The 22,374-nt window shown below is 36.8% G+C and overlaps 1 protein-coding gene across 1 annotated transcript in view; it reads right to left on the bottom strand.

Annotated features, from left to right (window-relative positions):
* CDH4 (cadherin 4) overlaps positions 1–22,374 on the bottom strand; it is a 1,241,109-nt gene that overhangs the window by 48,711 nt on the left and 1,170,024 nt on the right. Inside the window, exon 9 of the mRNA XM_051976684.1 lies at positions 3,856–4,041. Within this exon, the coding sequence (XP_051832644.1) occupies positions 3,856–4,041 (186 nt within the window). The remainder of the gene's footprint in view (positions 1–3,855; positions 4,042–22,374) is intronic.

Genomic DNA, 22,374 nt, shown 5'->3' with positions numbered 1-22,374 from the left:
TACAGGTTTTAAATAGACATGAAAAGTTAAATTGTATGTATGTATGAAGGTTAAATTGTATGTGTGGGTAGGTATATACATATCTGTCTAATATATATACCCACACATGCACATATATTCTACTAAGTGATATACATTTAACTTAACAAACATTTATTAAATACCTATCATCTTGCAAAAATTCAATTCAGTTTAATAAGCACTGCTTAACCATCTACTGTGTGTAAAATAGGTAGTGGGGATATGAGATAAAAAATAATCCTTGTCTTCAAGATTATATTTTATTCCATTAAAGTACCTATTGAAATCTAATCCATCCTTAAAAACCAGCACTTGAACTGATTTTCTTTCTAGTATTTTCCTATATGTCTTTTCTTGCCTAAGCTCCTTAAGAAAGACATTTACACTGGATGTCTCCACTTTCTTTGTTTTCCTCTTCTAATCCTCTGTAATCTGACTTCCAATTTCATCATTCAATTGAAACTGCTCTTTCCAAAGTTATCAATGTTCTCTAAAGGGCCTTTGCTTAGTTTTCATTCTTCTTGACCTCTTTGCAACCTTTGGTATTTTTGATTACTTTTTTTTTCTTGCACACTCTCTCCTCTCTTGGGTTTCATGATACTGTTCTCCCCTGGTTCTCCTTTTATTTGTCTGACCACTCCTTTTCTTCTTTGCTGGATTTTCATCCCATTCATACCTATTAACCATGGATGCACACAAGATTGTTTTCTGGGCCTCTTCTTTTTTTCATTTGTGCTGAGTTATCAGTTTCCATGAGTTCCTCTATTATGTCTAGGCAGATGACTCTCATATTTACATGTACAGCTCTGATTTCTCTCTTGAACTAAAAAGATCTATATTACTAACTGCCTTTGGACACCTCAAATTGGTTGTACCACTGCATATCTAAAACAAAGGAATGTATTGTAATAGAAGACTTCAGGTACTGTTGCTTACAATGAAGGAGATATTTTGGTTTGAGGGGTTTTGTGGAACCACTCAAATTATATCACACAGATAGACTCCTATTCTATCAAATATGATGACCAATCCCAAACATAAGTCAATCCTAGTGATATATCCATCTGAAGATTAGGATTCTTTCCTGCTGCCATTCCCTACCTTCAATTTCTTTTTTTAAAAAAGCAGCTTATAGAGTCATTTAATTCCTTTTGATTAATTTGCTTCATATTTAAAAAAATCAACAAACACCTGGTGTTGATGATTATATAAATAGTCATAAAGCCCAGTGCTCTATCGATTGCATTATCTAGCTGTCTAGGGAATCATGGGATAGAATCTTAGAATAGGGGATTCAAGAAATGCCTCCTAAATAATTCTGCTATCAGGCCTTTCCTTCCTTACCCTTTCATATGTACATGTACACACACACATATATACATACATGTACCTATACACACATATTGGAAGGTGCTAAAGGAAAAAATTGCTAGCAAAACTTTTGGCAGCCATTTTTTTGAATCCTCTTTCATGTCTAAAGCTCTATTCTGAGATTTTATCCTATGACTCCATGGCAGTTAGGTGGCATGGTGGGTAAGCACAGTAGATAGGCCTGAAGTAAGGAAGACCTCAGGTCAAATCTAGCTTTAGAAACTTACTATGTTATTTTGATCAAGTCACTTCTGTTTCCTCAGTTTCCTCAACTATAAAATTGGGATAAGAATAGCATCTATCCCTACCCCCCTGGGTTGTTTTGAGGATAAAGGAAATGATTTCTGTAAATCTAAAAGTTTGGCACAAAGTAGGCACTACACAAATGCAAATGATGATGATAATTCTAGGACTCTATGAATCTATAGACTCATTTTGTTCTTCAGCTCAATGTCCTTGTTAGTGGACTTAAAAGACTGAGTTCACATACTGTGCACTGCTGGTTCTCTGTTTTAAGAAAGCAGTTGTTTCCCTAGTCTTTCTGAAATGTTTCCCCACTCTCTTTCCCCTTTAAAAATCAGAGTCATATTTTATTGGCCTCTGTCTCCTTTTCACTTCCATTTTTGGTATGTGAAGGTCACTCTTTTCAAACAGGAGCAGGTTTTTGTTCGCAGTGGCATAAATAATTCTTTTCAGTTGCATTGCATAGTACAGGGAGGGCACACACCCCTGGATCACAGCCACCTATTCAAACTTTCCTTGCGCTCTTCATAATCTGTGAAAACATCTGTAGGACTCTTATCTGGGAAATAATTCACAGAGTGTCCCACCAATGCAGCTAAGCCCTGACTGTGCAGAATAATAATCACAGAGGCAGATGGCTAGGCTGGCCCCACTTATCAATCTGTATGGTGAAGGCCAGAATGGCAGTAGGAAAGACTTTAGATTTCTGGTTTCAGTACCCTTCTCCTCATCTCCCCACTTTTTTTTTTTTCTGAAGCAATTGGGATTAAGTGACTTGCCCAGGGTCCCACAGCTAGGACGATTTGAATTCAGGTCCTCCTGATTTCAGGACTAGTGCTCTATCCATTGCACCCACTAGCTGCCCCCCACCTTTTTAAGGGAAGGTAAGGATAGTGACTGAGTATATTCCTCCCTGATACCATATACTGCCCTGAATTTGGAAAAGGATGGAGTGGGTAAATCATGAAGCTGACAGATAATTTAAATGGAGGCTATTTTCCAGAAGACTTAAACAGTTTTTCTAAGAGAAAATTATACACAAACAATGACAACTGGACATATGATAGAGTTAGCTTATATTGGCTCAAGAGTTGATTGTTAAATTTTAATGTGAATATTTACATCTTGAAAACCAGCAAATGCTACAAATCAGAGCTTGATACATTGTCTTAACTTGAAAAAGTAATACAGAAAATGTTCAAAACACAGATTACACTTAAAAGTTTGTGTGTGTGTATGTGTGTGCGTGCATGTGTATGTGTGTTTTCCCTCAGAAGTTGGTTGTTAAGCATTTACCAGCACATTCATGGTAATGAGCATGCTAGATTTAGCATCAGGATTCTTGGGTGCATATCATATTTCCTATAATCTATATCATCTTAGGTAGGTCACTTCTCCTTCATTTTCCTCATCTGTGAGAATGTAAATTTTTGTGGTTAGGGGACCCTCACCATGGTCTAGAAATGATACCAAAATCCCATCTCCTGCTTGGGTCTACATAACAAATCTGTTATACTTTGCAGTTTAGGCTGACACATTTCACATTAATAAGCATTAGGAGAGTTAAAGACGTATAGGAATAATTCCATAGGGACTTCCCTTTTCTAGTCCATTTGATAGCTGATTTCAGCCTATCAAGGCTGAGAAGAATCTTAGAAATAGTCTATTCCCACCCTAGCAGTTTATGGATGAGTAAACTGAGTCCCAAAGGGGAAAAGTGTACATGAAACCCTATTTCCTGCCTCCAAGTTTTTGCACATGTAGTGTTGCATTTCTATAATGCCTTTTCTCTTCTCCTACACCTCAGAAAATGTCTAGATTTCTTTCAGAGCATAGATCAAGGGCCACCTCTTACATGAAGCCTTTCTGATCTCCCAATTTAGTTCTTCATCCATTTTGAAAAAAAGTTATAAGTGTTTTGTATTTACTTAGTTGTGCATATATTGTCTTTCCCTACCCAAGTTAAATATCTTGAGGAGTATTTTATTTCTGTCTTTTTATCTCTAATGCTTTTCACAGAGTGAGTACTCAAGATATGTTTAACAGTTTACATCGTATTACCCAGTTACATAGAATTAGGGCCAGAGTCAGGGCTAAAATATATAGGTCTCTCAAAAACCCATCTAAGTCTACAATATTATAAGGAACTGAACAGCAGGAGTAGCTTGGGGACATTTGGTAAAATGACTACAAAAGATGAGGAGAAGAACAGACACCCACCTTTACAACAGTGACCATTCCTTCATTGGTAACAGGGTCTGTTCTAATGCTAAAATGTCCAGATGGGTCTCCACTGATGATACGGTAGACAGCATTCCAGTTGGGAGAGTGAGGCTGGTCTCTATCCATCACAGTGAGGTTGGCTACTACAACTTCCACTCGATTTTCTGGGACTTCACCAGCATACTGCAAGATAGGGAAAGGGATAGTTATTTGTTGGAACCAAGAGTCCACCTTAACAAATGTTAGAGGTAACATTGTCAAAAGGAGCATGATGCTATCTGGATAAAATCATGAAGTTTGCAGAGTTTGTCTTTTTTCTCTCTCTACTGAGAGCTATCCTTCTTTGTACAGGTGGTGAATCAGAGTATGATATTAGTGGCCAGTTAGTGACATAGATAAATCAACTGGATCTGAGATTCATACATAATTAGCTCATGACTTTCTATCATTTCCACCACCAAAACAACCTCCTTGCCACACTCCCTCATCTTAGGCTGTACTTTGGTGACTTTCCTCCCCTTTAAGTCTACTTTTGAGGTTGACTTTTACTAGATTAATCCAGAAAAGACCTTAGAAATATCTAGTCCTATCCCTTATTTTACTTTTAGTCTTTTTTCTTTTTAATGCCTTTTGTTTCTACCGCATATTCAATTCTCAGCCACTTATGATCAAAAAAATGCCCAACCAAATGACAAATAAGCAAAATACCTTCAACAGTAACTGTTTCTATCAATGTATATCATATTCTGCCCTGGTAGGCCTCTGTCTTTTTTGCTATAAGAGAGAAAGCATGATTAATTATTTATTCTTTTGAATCTTTATTGGGAATTCACTTTACAGATGATGAAACCAAGAAAAGTAAAATAGCTAGCCTTAGGCCATGGAGGCAGTAAGCAACAAATCTGAGGTTTGAACCCAGGTCCCCTGATTCCTAGGCCAGCATTGTTGTCACTATATCAGTGAAACCCTTTTTTAGGAATTTGTTGAGATGTCTTGGGAAAGAACTTTTATCTAAGCTATTTGTTAGTCTAACTATTTATCCACTCCTCTCCATTTACAAGGTTAATACACTGCATGAATCCATTTCCCTTCTCTTTATCACAGTTCTCACTACTTTCTAATCTTTGTCTCCCAGGGAAAAAACTGATAAAGCAGAATCAGAAAACTAAGAGAAGGGGGACTTTATTCTATTCCAGGCTCTAGGATATATACTGTTTAAATTATGTCAGACAGAATTAGAGTGAAGGTTGGAATGGAGATTGGGAGGTTAGAGACAGGGAAAAGAAGGTATACTATTAAAATTTTTAGTTATTTACATATTCTCAATTTTACTGATCCTTTTTATTTCTAATTTCAATCATATCTAGATATATCATCTTCCTAACCTCTAATCCTATGAACCTTCCCTTATAACAACAACAACACAACACCCAACAAAGAGAGCAACGTCTGATAATATATGAGAGATTACACATACAAAGTTGCTTGTACTTGCACCAAAAGTTTTCTCTTCCCTAGGGCAAAGATTGGTATAACAATTGTATAGAATCTATCTTCATTTTACTGTTATTTTTATTTATATTACTTTAGCATTATGTAATATATATTGTTTTCTTGGTACTGTTTACTTCATGGGATCAGTTCATATAAATCTTCCTATGGTACTTCAAAATTCCATATTTTTTGTTCCTTTTGATACAAGAATATCTCCTTACATTTGCTTCTCCAGCTTTCTTTAGCCATGTCCTGACAGATGGACATAGGTATGTCTTTTTTAGACTCCCAGGATATGAAATTTCACGGCCTTCCAAGTTAGGGTTTTTTTTTTTTTGTTTAATCATTCATCTGATCATAGATTGTTCATCATTTTTCTCACTAGTCCTATAGATTGTAGAACCAATGGGGTTTTTAAAGGCCAGAAGGAGAGACTAATAGTCACTGGGAAGAAGGCAAGGGACAAGTCTCCATTACTCCTATCTTTTACAACAAAAACTTGAGTGGATAATGACCACTCTTAGTGAATAAGATAGAGAAGTAGCAGAAAAGACAAATGAACCTAAGAATAAATAAGTCCAAAAAATGGAAGAATAGAGGAGTAGGACTCTTAGAATTCCAAATCAATATGTCAAAAAAAAAAGAAAGAGAGAGAGAGATGGAGAAGAGAGGAGAGAGGAGAAGAGGACAGGAGAGAAGAGGAGAGGAGAGGAGAAGAAAGGAGAGGAGAGGAGAGGAGAGAGAGAAAAAGAGAGAGAGAGAGAGAGAGAGAAATTTGGAGTCACAGGTCAGGTTTTAGCACACAATGAGCAAAAATAATCAATCAACGTGTATTTATAAAGCACTATGGCATTTTTCCAGTCTATATTATAGGCAATTAATTCAATAATTGAATTAAATAGTCTTTGTATTTAAGGAGCTCACATTTTATCATGGGAAGATAACATGTGAATATATAAGTATATTTAAAATAAAGACTACAGAATTAACCACAAGGTAAAGGATGGAGGGTAATAGGAAATGGAAAGATCAAGAAAATATTCATCTGGAAGGTGATGCTTAAGCTGTACCTTGCTGGAAGAGAGGGATCTCTTCATTCTCATCTGGTTTCAACTCCACAGAATAAAATGCCCCTATTCCAAGCACCCCTGGTTACCCATCTTCTTTCTTTCTTCATTTTGTATGTTCCCTCCTCTCATTAGATTGTAAATTCCTTGAAGACAGGGACGTCTTTCTTTTTATTAATTATATCTTCAGCATTTAGCATAATGACTGGCATATAATAAGCATTTAATAAATGTTTACATTTACTGGATTGAATCGTATGAATCATAGGCTAATAAATAGTCTATTTGAAGCATGGGAAATAGCTAGTGTATAGAGATAGAGATGGAAGATGGAGTGCCATATGTGAAGAATACAGAGAAGGCCAGGGTGGGTAAAAAAATCAGGTAAAGAAAATACTGAATAATGAGTTTAAAAGGATGGATGGAGGCTAAATTGTAAAGGGCTTAAAAATCATAGTGATTTACAATTGATCCTAGAGGCAATATGGAGCCACAGAAGTTTTGAAAAGGGGAGTGATAGGGTCATAGCTACTCTAAAGGAAAATCCCTTTGGCAACTGTGTAGATGATGGGTTGGAGTTTGAGAACCTCTCAGGGAATCTAAGTGGAAACCATTGCAACTGTCTAGGTAGTAAGTGATGAAGACCTGAATTAAGGTGGTAGCTGTGTGAGCAATAACATGTATAGGAAAGAACAGTCAAAGGCAATTAGAAATAACAAATCTCTAAATATTTGTGAGCCTTCAAGTGCCCTTCAAAGCTCTTGTTTCCTGTACCCATCTCCCTACCCCTTCATCCAACAAAGATCTTAATGGAAGTACCTTCCAGTCTGCTGTTACTGAATAAGTATCATTCATTTTTTGGGTAGTAATTTAATTTTAGTTATTAAAACTTTCATCTAAGGTATAGGAGGAATTGAAGAAACCCTGAGTTGATATTACTTGCTTTAACATTCATATATGCAGTTATGTGTTGATTATAAATTATTATATTGCTTTACATTCTTTCTCACTGATCTCAAGGTTCCCTTTGAAATGCCTGTTTTCGATCCTGCCACCTTTTATGTGACAATTTTTGTTTGCACATATAATCTCTGTAGCCAAAATATATTATTTCTCTTCCAACCCCAAACTAACCCACACCATACCAAATGAGAGCCCTTTTGGTTCCTTCCTCTAATGGCCATTTGCCTTCCTTATCCATAAACGTAACTCATTTTAAATCTATGATTAACAAAATCCTTTGACGTCTCTCCCCTCCTTTGTCTCCTACTTTGGTCAATCTAGTCTGTTGTGTAGAGTAGAACAGTAGGTTTCCACTTACTTACCCTCTGGACTGGCAGTGATTTTCCTGGCTCTTTGTTTTCTGCTGTATTATAAGTTCTTTATCTATGCCTAGCCCCAATTTGAATTTTCAGCTACCAAAAAAACTGTCAAAAGATTTTTGAAAAGGCATTAGATTGTGCCATGTGCACAGTTTGATTATTGATCCCTTCTGCAGTGTCCCCCAGAGAAATCAGAGATTAGTTAAGTAGGATTTTTTCCCAGTGAATCTGTGTGAATTCTCTCCCATTGGATTAGTTGCATGTGGTTTGACAAGCTAGCAATGACATGTTGATGGGCACTGGGACCTTCTTGGGTGGCCTGGCTCACTTACTTATAGCTGAGATCTCATATATTTTGGAATTTTAGCTGAAGTGAGAATGTTAAACTCAGAGGCATATCCCAGATCATTGCTATGGCCTTGAATTTCTGCCTTGAGCCCTTTAAAGTTTTAAACTAAATTATATCTGGTCCTAGAGAATGGCAGTCTGGAGTCATTCAAACTTATTTCATATGACTACCTCTCTGGTCCTAACATAATTTAGGATTAGGGACAGAGAGCCAATGTCATATACTTCATTGTCCTTCCCCAAACAGCAATTACTGTGGATATATAGCAAAGAAAGCCATCTTTTCTTCGCTTAGATATTTGATCATAACTACCTATATCTGCAGTCAGGGTGATGACCATTAATGACCTTCTGCTGATGGTGGGACATTACCTCATACAGGCTCTTTGTAAGATTCTAGTTTTTCAGTGAAGCGTTTATTTTGGCTCATCTAATTTTTATTTACCTTCATTTTTAATAGCAGCATTATGCAGTTTCTCATTTTCTGAGCCTCCTTTCTAATATTGCTCTTCAGCCATTTTGCAGAATATTGTTCCATTTGTATTTGCATTACAAGATAAATAATTGCACTGGCAATTTACCATTAGTATGGAAACCTATTCTATTTATCTTAACTGATGTCGTTTCCTTTCCTTGCCCCCCTCCTTTCCTTGCATCCTGTTTCTCTTTCATTCCTCCAGAGTTGGGCTGTCTGAAGTCATAAATTGTTCTTATGATAAGTAATTTGTTTTGATTTCCAGGTTACATTCAATTTAATTACACCGGAGTTATGTAACCCTAGAGCCCTCCACTTATTTATTATTGTCTTGGTCATCACTTTCCATCAGATACAGAGAAGCATTTGGATGTGCATGGGAGGCAGGGAAAGGAAAGCAATGGATAATAGTGAATTCCCAGAGAGCTAGAGATGAGAAGCTAGTTCCAAATTACTGAGTCTGACTATTATTTAATATGAACACATTTCAGACAGACAGACACTCTGTCCAGCAAAATAGAAGTAGCAAATTTATGCTATATACCTGCTGTATTTATTTTATACTCTTTTTTTCCAGCCCTGAAATCTAAGGTATCAGCATCAGGGAAAGAACCACCATAGAAGGGTATAGTGAATTGATCAGCACCATAGGAAGAGATAGAGTCAGCTGCTAGCAGGAGTGCTGTATTTGGGCACTTAGGATGGCCATTTACATGGTATGTGATTTGAAGAGGACGAAGAGCTGGAGTCTACCAATAGTTGTTAACAGACTGGTTGCTGTTGTTCTAGCAGATCAAGTTATTTATGGAAAGTAATAAAGATCCAAGGGAGCTACTAGTGTTTGGGAAAGATGTAGCTGAATTGTTTGGGATCCTGGGAAGCATTCTTAGATGTAGCAATGACCCTTGGAAAGGTGGTCAGGAGAGCTGCAAGTTGTGTCAAGATTTTCTCTTCTCCTAGAAAATAAATATGGAAGTCAGGTTCATGCAGGGAAGCTTGTGGAAATATCAAGGACATACTTTCCCCCTCTTGCTACCACTTCTTAGAATCCCTGGCTTCCTTCAATATTTAGTTAAAACACAAGGAAAACTCTAGGAGATGCCCTCCTATTCCAGTTATAAATGCCTCTGAGCCATTCACAGAATTATTACCTGGTATTTATTTTACAGATCCTTATTTCAGTCAATTGTTCAATAAACATTTATCAAGTATCTATTATGTTCCTGGCACTGTGCTAAGTACTGGGGATAAAAATACAAAAAGAGGCATTCTATCCACAGAGAGTTTACAATCTAATGGAGGAAGACAAACAGCAAAGGAGAGGTGAAAAGGAGCATGGTGGAGAAATCCAAGTGAATGTAGCAAAGGAAATATGGATATAACTATGCTGAATTCCTTCCTTAAAAGAAGGTTTGACAATTCTTGCTTTTATTCTCTTATCAGAGGTGTAGAGGATACTAATAAATACTACCTTGTGAGATGATGAGATTTTCCAAAGATGATTCTCCTAGGGGCACGCTGAAGACATACAAAGAAGTACAGATGAATGCACATTGTCTCCTCTGAAACAATATAAGCCCCTTGAAGGCAGGAACCGTTATATATTTTTTTGCTTGTGTATTCCCAGTACCTAGTACAATAGCTGGCACACATCAGGCACTCACGTACTCAATTCTTATTGATGAAATGATTACTGGCAAACCTTTTTGAGACATCTGGATTGCATAGATAAGATAGCAATTGTCTAAGGATGTATACCATCAATTTAAAGTAAATTTGAAAAGTCCAGAGATAACATAGAAAAGTCTAAATCTCTTATTCTAATCTTTGTATAAAAGTGCCCCAAGTTTCCCACATGAATTTTCATGAAGAATTTCTTTATGTGAGATGATGAGAAAAGATCTTCTTGGGATGAATACACGTACACATAATACATATATACGTGTATATGTGTATATATGAATATCACAAGTATATGGTAATATATATATATTCTTCTTCTCAGAAAGATCTGGGTTATCATCTTTCCTTTGACACACAATGACTCTGTGATCCTGGCCAAGTCATTAAATGCCTTCGGCAATATCCTAGGACTCTAAGATATAGGTAAATTGCTGGTAAGAAACACTTATAGAAATGCAAGTCTACCTTCATACTCCCCTACTCCAGCTTCATCCACATACATTTGTATGCATGTATCTATATTTATATTTACATCTATTTATTGCCCTAAAACATAATACTCCTTCCTAGTAAAAAGATATTGAAAAAGTGGTACTAAGCCACTGAGTTCTAGGGAGACAACAATTTCCATACCAAATGTGTCATAGATAACAGTTTAAAGCCTATAAAATGCATATGTTTAATACAAAAAAAGCATCACCCCCATAAAGGAACCATTTCAATGTTCATATGAAAGGTTAAGAAGAAGATTAAAATTATGAGTCTTTTAAAAAGCATATGGCTTTGTCAAAAGAAAAAGAAATTCCAATTTAACCCCATAGAGGAATGTTGTACTTTATCATATTTCAAAGCCTCTAAAGAACTTCTTTAATCAACTCACTTGACTTTGGGACCTTCAATGCTTGAGTCAAAATCCTGAAGCTTCCAGGACCCAGCTTGGCTTCTGATATACAAAGGGCTTTAATCTATAACCTGGCACTCTTGAAATTCAAATCCTGTTACAATCACCTTGTTAGGAAGAAAAATTGTGAATTTATCCAAAGTGGGATCTTCTCTAGCTGTGAGTGATACAGCCTATGGAATGGTGACCTTTAACAATGGTTATATTCAACAATAAAAGATACTATCATAAGCCTCAGAAGCAACGACATTCGTTAAAATGTAGAGCTGATAACAGCTGCTGCTCTTATGTTACAAGTTGAGTGAAGATTTCATTTCCCATCTTCTCTCTTCTCCGTGGGTTTCAGGTTTAGGAAACAAATGGTTATGCAGCAAAAGATGGTATATTTCTAAAGAGCATTTGAACAGCCGGATTCAGGATACATTAGGAGGGCTGTGTGTTTATTATGACACTGCTATTGAGGCTTCACTGTTAACCTCAAAACAAATAATCCAAATGGCCTGTTGGAAATGGAAGGATTCTTCATAATGCCGGGGTCTAATAACACTAGCTGAGTTAGGCATGGCAGGGCAATCATTTGCCATGGTCGTAAGAAGACTCGCTCATGAATTTTCTTACTGGATTTAAATTTGCTAAGTGTATGGTGAGGAGAGAAAGCAATAAGAGAGGGGAGATAAAATGGTGTTACAATTGTGCATCTCCAGCACCTTGTCTGAGGCGTCACTCAAATGCTGAAAGTCAGCACAGGCCCCAATTCATCACTTCCTAGGGAGCTCAGCAAATCCCTTTAAATGAAGTAAGGAAAAGGCTTGTTTTCTCTTGCGGATATGTCTGATCCAGGAAGGGTGAAATACCTTATTTTTTTTTGGTGGAGATTTTAAAGAGCTCAAAGATTGTCTATGAAGTTCTGTGCAAAATTCTTCCCTGTCTTGCCCTATCCCTACTTTTTGTGTTATTGACATTTGTCTTTTCCTAAAGGGTGCCTCATTGGAGACCACACTACTTCTACAAGCTACTTTGTTGTATTTTTAAAGAAACAAAATATAATGATACCTTTTATTTTGATAACCAGACCAGACCCTTGCCCAAATATCCCATGAGGAAACAGCTTAATTATTGATTATAAATAGAAAGGAAGGATGTGTCTTTTAACTTTGGCAATGTGGTGAGAATGCTATTTACTTAAGACTTTGCATGTTTTTTTGAATTTAAAAAAGGTATTGTTTATTCTAATGCAATAATATTACATTCAAATGCTATAATTTGTCCAACAATTTTCCCAATCACTAGGTCACCTAGATGACCTGGATAAGATAGTAGACACTGAGATCATTCCTCAAACTTAACTGCCAGCATTACAGTTCTATTGCAGAGAGCACAGCTTCATTGGGTTGGTCACATTATTTGAATGCTAAATGTACCCTTGCAAAAAAAAAAAAAAAAGATCATTTTATGGAAAATTCACAGAGGGCAAGCCCTCAAAAAATGGTCAGAAAAAGCAATATAAAGAAACTCTCAAAGCTCTCTTAAGGACTTTAGAATTGTATATCGTGGGAGACACTGGCACAGGACTGCCCAGCATGGCACGCCTTCACCAGAAGATGAGCAAATTAGAAATGAATTATTTCAGAAGAAATGTGAGATGTGCAAAGATAGAGAATTTACCCCAAATGTTCATAGGGACCATTTGTGTCTGACCTGTGGCAGAGCATTCTGAGCTGATATTGGTCTAATCAGCCATAGGTGTACACACTGTAACTCAACTCTAACATAGTGATGTCATTTTGGTCCTCTTCAGGATTGAAAGACAACCACCCAAAGTAAATATTTTATTTACAGTAATTTGTTTTTACAAATATTGTTTTTAACATTATCAAATATTACATTTTTAATATATGGGGTCCTTTCTTATTTATCATTACTATCATCAAGTAATGGGGTTTCAATCAGAAGAGCCTGTATTTTATCCTGGAGGCAATAATGGAATCACTGTTGCCTTCTGAACAAGGGAAGGACATAATTAGACCTTGGATTTAGGAATATTGGCTTAATCTCTGAGGGAAGGATGGCTTGGACTGGGGCAAAACTTGAGACAGTCTTTTGACCATTTGTCTATTGTGAAATTATAAAAGTCAACTTGGAAGAATACAAAAAGTAGGAATTGGACAAAACAGGGAGGGACTTTGAACAAAACTTCATAGACAATTTTTGAACTCTTTAGAATCACTACCTCCCCCCGCCCCATTAGGTATTTCACCCTTTCTGGGTCAAACATATGTGCAAAAGAAGACAAGCCTTTTCCCTACTTCATTTGTACAGGGTAAGATATAGAATTGTGAACAGAATTTACTGTTTCTCCTGTGAATGAAACCCTGATAATAATACCTAGTATTAGTATGACATTTTAAGGTTTGCAAAGTATTTCCATGTTATTTCATTTGATCTTTACAATAGTTCTATGAGGTATGATTATCCCAATTTAAAAGATAAGAAACCTGAAGTAGCGATGATAAGTGACCTGATCAATGTCACAGAGCCAGTAAATATTTGAAAAGATTTGAACTGAGGTCTTCTCCTCATTGAGCTTCAGTTTCCTCAGTCATTAAATGAAAGGTTTGTAGTAATTATTCTCTAATGTCCTTTTCAATTATCTATGCCCATTTTATTATACTTCTTAGGCCAATGTTTCCTAAGCATTTTTGTGTCATTGACCCTTTTCACAATCAAGTGAGGGCTATAGAGTCCTTCTCAGAATCATTAATTTGTGAATGAAGAAAATGCTCAATTTCATTTTGAGGTTAGTGAAGATAAAAATGAATTTTTCCTTATACAAGTTCACAGACTCCAGGTTAAGAATGCCTTTCCTGGGCTATTGTGAAGGAATAGTCCATAAAAGAAAATGCAAATGGATGAAAAATGCTTATTATCCAGATTTCCATATGTAATTTTTATGGGTAGCTCATTTAGTTAGCTTATTAACACACATATTTTGGATAGATACTGCAGATGGAAAATTATGGGGTACAGAATTAACTGGGATGAAAAGGGTAGAAACACTGTATTTGGGAAGTTGTAAGCCCTTTCAACAACATTAAGCTTCTCACTGAAATAAAAACCCATATTTTATTTTTTTAAAGTAAATATTATTGATTCCTTTTGTCTTTTATATTGCATTTGTTTCTACACATGTCTTGCCCCACCACCCAGGTTCAGCCTTTTATTAACAAGAAAAATAATGGTTCAGCAAAACTAATCAAACATATTGAGACTATCTGGCAATATATGTGGTATTCCATGAATTCAGTTGCCTATCTGTATAAAGAAGAGGAGGAAGGTACCTTCTCATATCTCTTTTTCTGAGATAAAACTTCATCGTTATAATTTTGCAACATTTGGTTTTGTTTGTTGTTCTCTTCATTTAAATTTATATTGATTACGTAAATTGTCTTCCTGGTTGTTCTTTACAGTACATTAATTTATATAAGCTGTCCCATGCTTTTCTATCACATTCATTTTTTTACACTATAGTATATATTTTATTTCATTCATGTACTTATATCTTGCTTAGCTATTTCCCAGATGAACAAATTTTTTTTCCAATACTAGCACTCTTAATGTTAGTCAGCCCATTAATAAGCATGTGTGTATGTGTGTGTATGTGTGTGTATCCCTAACTATGTGCCAGGCATTGTGTTAAGCATTTGAGATACAAAACACAGTCCCTGTTCTCAAGGAATCCAAAATCTAAATGACGTGGAGATGGGGGAGAGAGGAGAGACAACAACACACACCCGCAAATTGTACATGTAATAGATTATAAATGGAGAATAGCCTCAGAGAGAAGACACTAACAGTGGAGAAGATTGGGGAGGCTTCTTGAAATTAAGATTTGAGCTGAATCTTGAAGCAAGCTAGGAAGGCAAGAGGTGGAGTTGGATTTGATATTTCAGTGATGTTTTATTGCTGTGATTCATGAAATAGTGCATCCTGCAAAGAATCAAAACTGCAGGTCACCAAAGGGCAATGGGAAGAAACAAGATAGGTGCAGAAAAAAAAGATTGCAGGATGTAGCTGATGATGAACTGTGTACAAGAAATGGTATAAAAAGGATCATCAAAGAGACACATAAGAAAAGGAGATTGGCTGGTCATAGAGCAAGAGCCGGGATAATAAATGCACAACCCATATGCTGAACCACTAACCTTCATAATATTAAAAAGAAACACACCTAAAAGAAGATCCTCAATGGGATGTCTGGACTCTATGTGGAGGATTTATGCTGGACATGAACCAGTTGTATGGTATTTGAAAGTGTGGCTGAGGTTGTTATCCGCACCACTGGAGGGAGCACTCACATTTACGAGAACACAAATCTCATTTTCACCTTGAAATCATATTGAAAAATAGGGGGGAGGGAAGTAGATCAGATTATTAGGTCATATGGGTAAAAGTCTCTATATAAGCTTTCCCATTTTTCAAATGTCAACCTTGGCTAAAATATAACAGAGATAACAGCTATAGGAACAAGCTCATAGTTTGTGCTAAACCAACTAATTTCCCTTCATATCCATGACCATTAAACCATCACCTATGTCCAACAGGAGCCTCAGTGTGGTCAATAAAAGTGATTTCCCATCATCAAACATCTGAGCTCCATGCTTTTATGGTCTATTGTGAATCACGTGTCCCTGAAAGCCTCTCTGTGACTTTCCTCCAATACTTTTTGGTGAAGTTTATATGGAAGAGTCTATTTTAATTCATGAAACTTTAATAAACTTTCATAAAGAAGGGCCTTAAGCTGATAAATCTAGTTTAGGATTTTCTTATTAACCTTCCCTGAGACATAATGAGTTTTTAATTTAATTTTTTCAGATCTTAAGGCACAGGAAAAGCTTCTCATATATCCTTTGGGACATCAAGGCAGATATTTGGGATGAGAAGAATTTTAAGGGTGTTGGAACTGAATTTCTTGTCTAAACCATAATCCTTGGATTCAAACTTAAAGCAATCCCATGAGGCAGTATTCATCTCATCTGCATATGTGGGCCTTCTCTACCAAACTCAATCCTGTGGCCAGAAATCCCAGTTGTCCCTAGATTAGTTTCTTAATTAGCATAAAGGAGGATTTGGGGTGAGATCCATAGAGTAGCTTTGCTGGACTCTACCAGGTGGTGAAATCCACCAGATCTTTTGTTTATTGACGATTGCTGTTGGTCTTTTATAGTCTAGACATAAAACTACTACAAGGACTGATAGAAAAATACAACCCGAGTTAAAGCAATTTGATAAATAATTATTGAACATATTTCAAGGCCCAATAAGGGAAATGGAATGGAGTATCAAGACATAGCTTTGCCTCATTCATGATTGACACAAATCTTAGAGGAATAGTTAATATACTATACTATGTATTCAAGATGCTCACATCCTAAAGGTATAGAATGGTAGGTCAATTTCAATAAAATAATATTCATTAGAGATAACTAATAGAATCTCAGAATTGGAAAGGACATCAGAGACTATCTGGCATCACCTATATCTGAACAAGAACCCTCTTCCCCTTACATGTCTGATAAATAGTCATTCATATCTATATTTGGAATATCATCACTCCTCAAGGAAGCTCATTTCACTTTCTACAGCTCTAATTATGAGGAAGTTTTCCCTTATATTATGGCTACTTTTGCTACTTTGAAATCTCTGCTCATTGTTTCTAGTTCTATAATAGTGGCCCACAGCCTCACATTCTGAATGCAGTGATTCAGATGTGGCCTACTATGGTAGAATATTGCATATATCATCTTTCAAATCTTGGACACAATGTTTTTCAATGCAACAAGATTAATGAGTTTTTTTGTTTATTTTGATCTCTATTTCATGTTAGTAATTCATATTGAGCTTTTAATCTACTAATCTTTTAAAGAATAACTGCTACTCAGCTTTTACTCCCCAGTTTTTAATTGTGATTTTTATTTTTTGATCTTCAATGTACTACTTTCTATTTTTTCTTACTAAATTTTATTTAATAGATTCAGTCTAGAATTCTAACATGTTGAGATGTATTTAAATTCTGACTCTATTGCCCAATGTATTAATTGTTCCTCCTATATTTATCATATGCAAATCTCATAAATGATATTTATACCTTTATTCAGGCTATTATTAAATATAACACATAGTCTAAGCCAAGTACAAATCCTTCAGAGACAATTCTAGAGAATTCTTTCCAAGTTGACATTGAACTATAAATGACTACATTAAGGATTTCACCATTCAATAGGTTTCAAATTACTCTAATATCATTATCATATTTTCATCTTTCCCACAAGAATAGCATGAGATCAAAAGCCTAACTAAAATCTAGGTAGCTAAATATTTATATATCTATACATAAATGAATCTAGAGAGAAAATGGCTGGTAGATAGATAGAAATAAATGGATATTCCTCCTATTCCTCCCCCCTCCCATCTCCCCCCACCATCTAGCAGTCGCTAGGGGGGAAAAAAAAGGAAATCATCTTAGCTTGGCATTTCCTGTTTTTGATGAGACCATGTTAGCTATTTGTGATCACTGCTTCCTTTTCCAAATGTTCACTAATCAATCTTTTAATAATACATTTTAGAATTCACATCTAGTTCAGAAGTCTATAATTAGGCCTATAGTTGGTAGTCTTCCTTCTCTTCCCTATCTTTAAAATTAGGATAGTATTTGCTCTTTTCCAATCATGTGGGACCCACTCTTTTATCTATCTTTCAAATTCTTTCAAATATCACTAATAGCTCAAGAATCTCATATGCTAATGTTATGAGTATTGAGGGATATGATTGATCTGGACTTGTTGCCTTGAGTTCAACAAGTGTGGTCAGATAATTCTCTTACTTATCTGGGATATCAACCCCCTACTAGACATTTTTGCTTTGTTCTTTGCAGTCTAAAGATAATTCATCTATGCAGAGCAATCTGAACTGAAACATTAGTTGGCATTTTTACCTTCTTTCTCTGTTTCCCCCATCATTATTATCTCTTTTATGTGACTGTGCTTTCCCTTCTTTGATTCTTTTCTTTTCCCAATAAAGCTAAAAAACAGAATAAATCAATTTTTGCTGTTCATAGCTTTTCTTGCCAATAATAAGTCAATCAACCAACAAGCACTTACTCTGTGCCAGGTACTGACTGAGCCAAGCACTGGGACTACAAAGAAAAAGCAAAAGTAGTTCCTGCATTCAAGGATCATACATTTTAATAGGGGAAACAGCATACATAAATCAATGCATACAATATAAACACAGAATAAACATTTTATGGCATTAACAATTAGGAGGACTTGGAAAGACCTCCTGGTAAAGGTGGCTTTTAAGATAAATCAAGGATTCTGAGTCAGAGAATGGGAGGAAGATTACTCTAGAAATGGAAGAAAGCTGGTGGAAAGGGTCAGAGATGAGAATTGGAGTGACTGTATGAAGAATGTCAAGTTGGATTGTAGAATGTATAGAGGGGAGTAAAGTATAAGAAAACTGAAGAGGAAGGGAAGAGGCAAAAGTTATAAAGAGTTTTAAATGCCAAACAAAGATTTTATCCTGGAGGCAATGGGTGGCTCCTGAAGTTATTGACTGTGTGTGTGTGTGTGTGTGTGTGTGTGTGTGTGTGTGGTATGACATGGCCAGGTCTGTGGTTTGGAAAATAATCTTGGCATCTAAGTGGAAGATAGATAGGAAGAGACTTGAGTCAAGGAAATCAATCAAAATTTTCAGTAGTCAAAGTATGAAGTAATGAAGGTTTATACTAAGCACGGTAACTGTGAGTGGAGAATGGGAGACATAGATGAGATATGAAAGTACAAATGATAAGACTTGGTAATAAAATTAATATGTGAAGTAAGACAACAGAGTTGAAGATGACATTGAGATTGTGAACCTGGGTGACAGGAATGATTTCCAAGGATGGATTCTTTGATGATAGGAAAGTTGGGAAGAAGAGGATTTTTTCTGAGGGGAAGAAGATAATGAGTTCTGTTTTGAACATTTGATTTTGACATGCTTGTGGAACCCCAGTTTGAAATGTTCAATAGGTGGTTGATGCTATGAAATAAAAATGCTATGAAAAGCTCAGGAGAGATACTAGGGCTGGATAAATAGATCTGGGAACCATCTACATAGAAATGAAAAATCAGCCCATGGGAGACAATGAGATTATCAAATGAGTGAATATATAGAGAAAAGAGAAATGGGCCCAGGAGAATGTCTTTGGAGACCTCTACAGTTAGTGGGTCACCAAAGGGCAAAGGGAAGATGTATTCAATAAAACTGAGAAAAAGTGATTCATCTATAATGAGAACTAAGAGTAAACAGTCACAAAAATCTGGAGAGAAGAATAATCTTTGGACTTGGAAAACCAAAATAAAAATGGTCAGTGGAGAGTTTATAACTAACTAAGGTTATGTAAGAAAAGTTCTGGCTAAGTAATTGATGAATTCAAGCCAATAAGCCCAGATCAATCAAAATTCATACCATTGGCATAGATGTTTCCTGAGTTAATTATATTTGAAAGAACATAGATAATGGAATAGATTTCACAGGATTTGAAAAGGATAAATGTCACCCTAATTTTCAGGACAAGGAAGAAAATAGAGACAGTCAACTATAGACCTCTGAGCTTGACTTGAACTCCTGCCAAAATTCTAGGATGTATTATTAAAAGGATGATTAGAAAAGGAAGAAGCAGTGACCACTACCTTGAAATCTAGTGTCTCAAGTTTGCAATCTCAGCACTATTCTTGACTCCTAATTGCTCTCACTCACATATCAAATCAGTTGACAAATCTTGCCATTTATACTTTTATAACTTTCACATATGATTCTCATCCACTCACACAACTACCATCATATTTCAGGCCCTCATCAACTCTCATCCAGATTATTTCAAAAGCCTCCTAATTAATCTCCTTGCCTCATAGTTCTCCCTACTCCTGTCCATTCCATATATTCCTGCTAAAGTAATTTTCTTATATGCAGGTCTGATCATGAGATTTTCCTACTAAACCAATTCTAGTAGCTTTATTTTTCTATAACTTCCCTGTTTAGCTTTTTAAGCACTGTACTGATTGGGCAGCAAGTTTGGGTTCACATGTCATCTCTTTTGAAAGGAGCCTGCTGATGTGAACTGTGGCATCATTTGAACAGCCTGCCAGCAAGAATATTGGAATCATTTGAAAAACCCACCATCGAAAGCTCTGGGGCTGCCCCTTTCCAGTTAAGATCCTATGAGAGAATAAAATGCCCTGGTTGCAAAAACACAAGACCACTTGTCACTTGAAGATGGCCCATTGCTGACACTGCATGGGAAAAAGTTTTTTTTTTTTTTGACACAGTGGGGATAAATGTCCTCCACTTCTTCCCATATGTACTATCCTTGTCGCCTCCCTTCCATAATCACTGTTTTATATGTGTGTATTCCTCTGTGTCATTGAACTGGATATCCCACTTATTCCCATTAATGTAACTTCCCTTACAAGGCTATATATAAAGTTGTGGAGTTTGGCATTCTAGGTTTCTCTCTCTCACTGTGGAATCTGAACCCACTAGTTAATTTAGTCAACCCAACTGTCTATGAGAATTGGAATCAGCAGGAATGGGCTCTGGAATATCTATAGCAAATATTACCAGACCAGAGTGCACTCACCTATTAAGTTTTATGAAGCCACCTAGAATGTTGGACCCCCCTTTTTTCCTGCTACTGCTGCCATTTGTGCTGTGGAAAGGGACTTTTGCCTTTTTGTGTAAAGAGCATACCTTTAAAGAACTATATGATTTTCACCTGTCTCCAACTTGGGCTCCTGAACCTCGAGTGGGGTAAAGCTAGCTCATGCTCTATATTCTGTCCCAATTAGAGTGGGGCTGAATCTCTCCTCATCAAAAGAGAGACAAGGGGAGGCAGAAAGTCCTGGGACCTCAAAGGAGGCAGGATGAGGCAGACAACAGTAAAAGGCTGAGGGGGAGACTCACTCAGGCATAGAGAGAAGGGTGTTGGCCACTTCTGGGCTGCTATTGCCAGGAAAACTGCAACCCACCCTCTGATAGACTCAGACCCCTACATCCCTGATATGAACCTTCCAAGGCATTCCTAAAGCATATAACCATCCTGGAAATCCCAATCCTTTCCCTGCTTAAGACTCCCAAGGAAGTTGTCAGCTTTCTTAGGAAATGCAAGAACTTTAAAAATGCCTCTTTATACCCTGCTAAAAACAGCAGTCCATCCGGACTATTTATGAGTGATCTCACAGCTTCTGTAGATGCTAGAAGGTGGAGTTGGATAAACACTATCAAGTGGCACTACAGATAGCCCTTTTGTAGATGCCAGTGAGAATGCCAAGTGGAAGAAGGAAGAGTGATGCCCCAAGAAGCAGAGTAGAAGCAGAGTACTTGGGTACTCTGGAGGAGAGAAAATCCCTATTAAGGCAACATGTAATATTGAGTAGCTATACCATCATACCAAAGCCACTAGATCATAAAGCTCAATTGACACGACTAAGGTGAAAGGTTCTGCTCATCCCTTTGGTGAGATCATCAGGGAAATTGCCACCATCTGTCCATTTGATATCATGACATTGGGCCTTGGGTAGCTCCATGGAACTGGGATAAGGGGCTACATAGCCTTCTAGGGAGCTATTGGCGATATTAGAATGTGTCTTTGAATTGACTCACATGGAGGTTGATTTGAGACTGAGCCTTCCAGCTCATAATGAGAGCCTTGGGATATGGATTCATAGAAAGGGGAACAAAAATGATTGGGCAGCAAGCTCAGGGCTGATAGTCTGAGAGTTCATTCCTACTGAAAGAGGCCTTCCTGTGGAAACACTGGCATCATTTAAACAGTCTACTGGTAAGAATGCTGGTATTATTTGAAGAAACCTGTTGGTGGGAGTTCTAGGGCTACCCCTGAGCAGAATTTTAAAATACAGGGCTGCTCTTTATCTGGAGATGGCCCAATGCTGATGGTACATGAGAAGAATCCTTGTGACATGGTGAAAGGGTGAGGGTGATTGTTCCCTTCTTCTCCCTGTATGTGCCATCCTTTCTTTCCTTCTCCCTTTTTAGGATCACATGTGTGTGTGTGTGTGTGTGTGTGTGTGTGTGTGTGTGTGGCTCAGATGAGCCACTGGATTGGACTGTTCAGTTATTCCCATCACTATAACTCCCTTTGCAAGGCTAAGAACAATTGTGGTGATT

Source organism: Antechinus flavipes, chromosome 2, assembly GCF_016432865.1.
Source record: "Antechinus flavipes isolate AdamAnt ecotype Samford, QLD, Australia chromosome 2, AdamAnt_v2, whole genome shotgun sequence".
In the NCBI taxonomy this organism is placed as follows: Eukaryota; Metazoa; Chordata; class Mammalia; order Dasyuromorphia; family Dasyuridae; genus Antechinus; species Antechinus flavipes.
The sequence above is the reverse complement of the archived record's forward strand: the minus strand, read 5'-3'. Positions and strand labels throughout refer to the sequence as shown.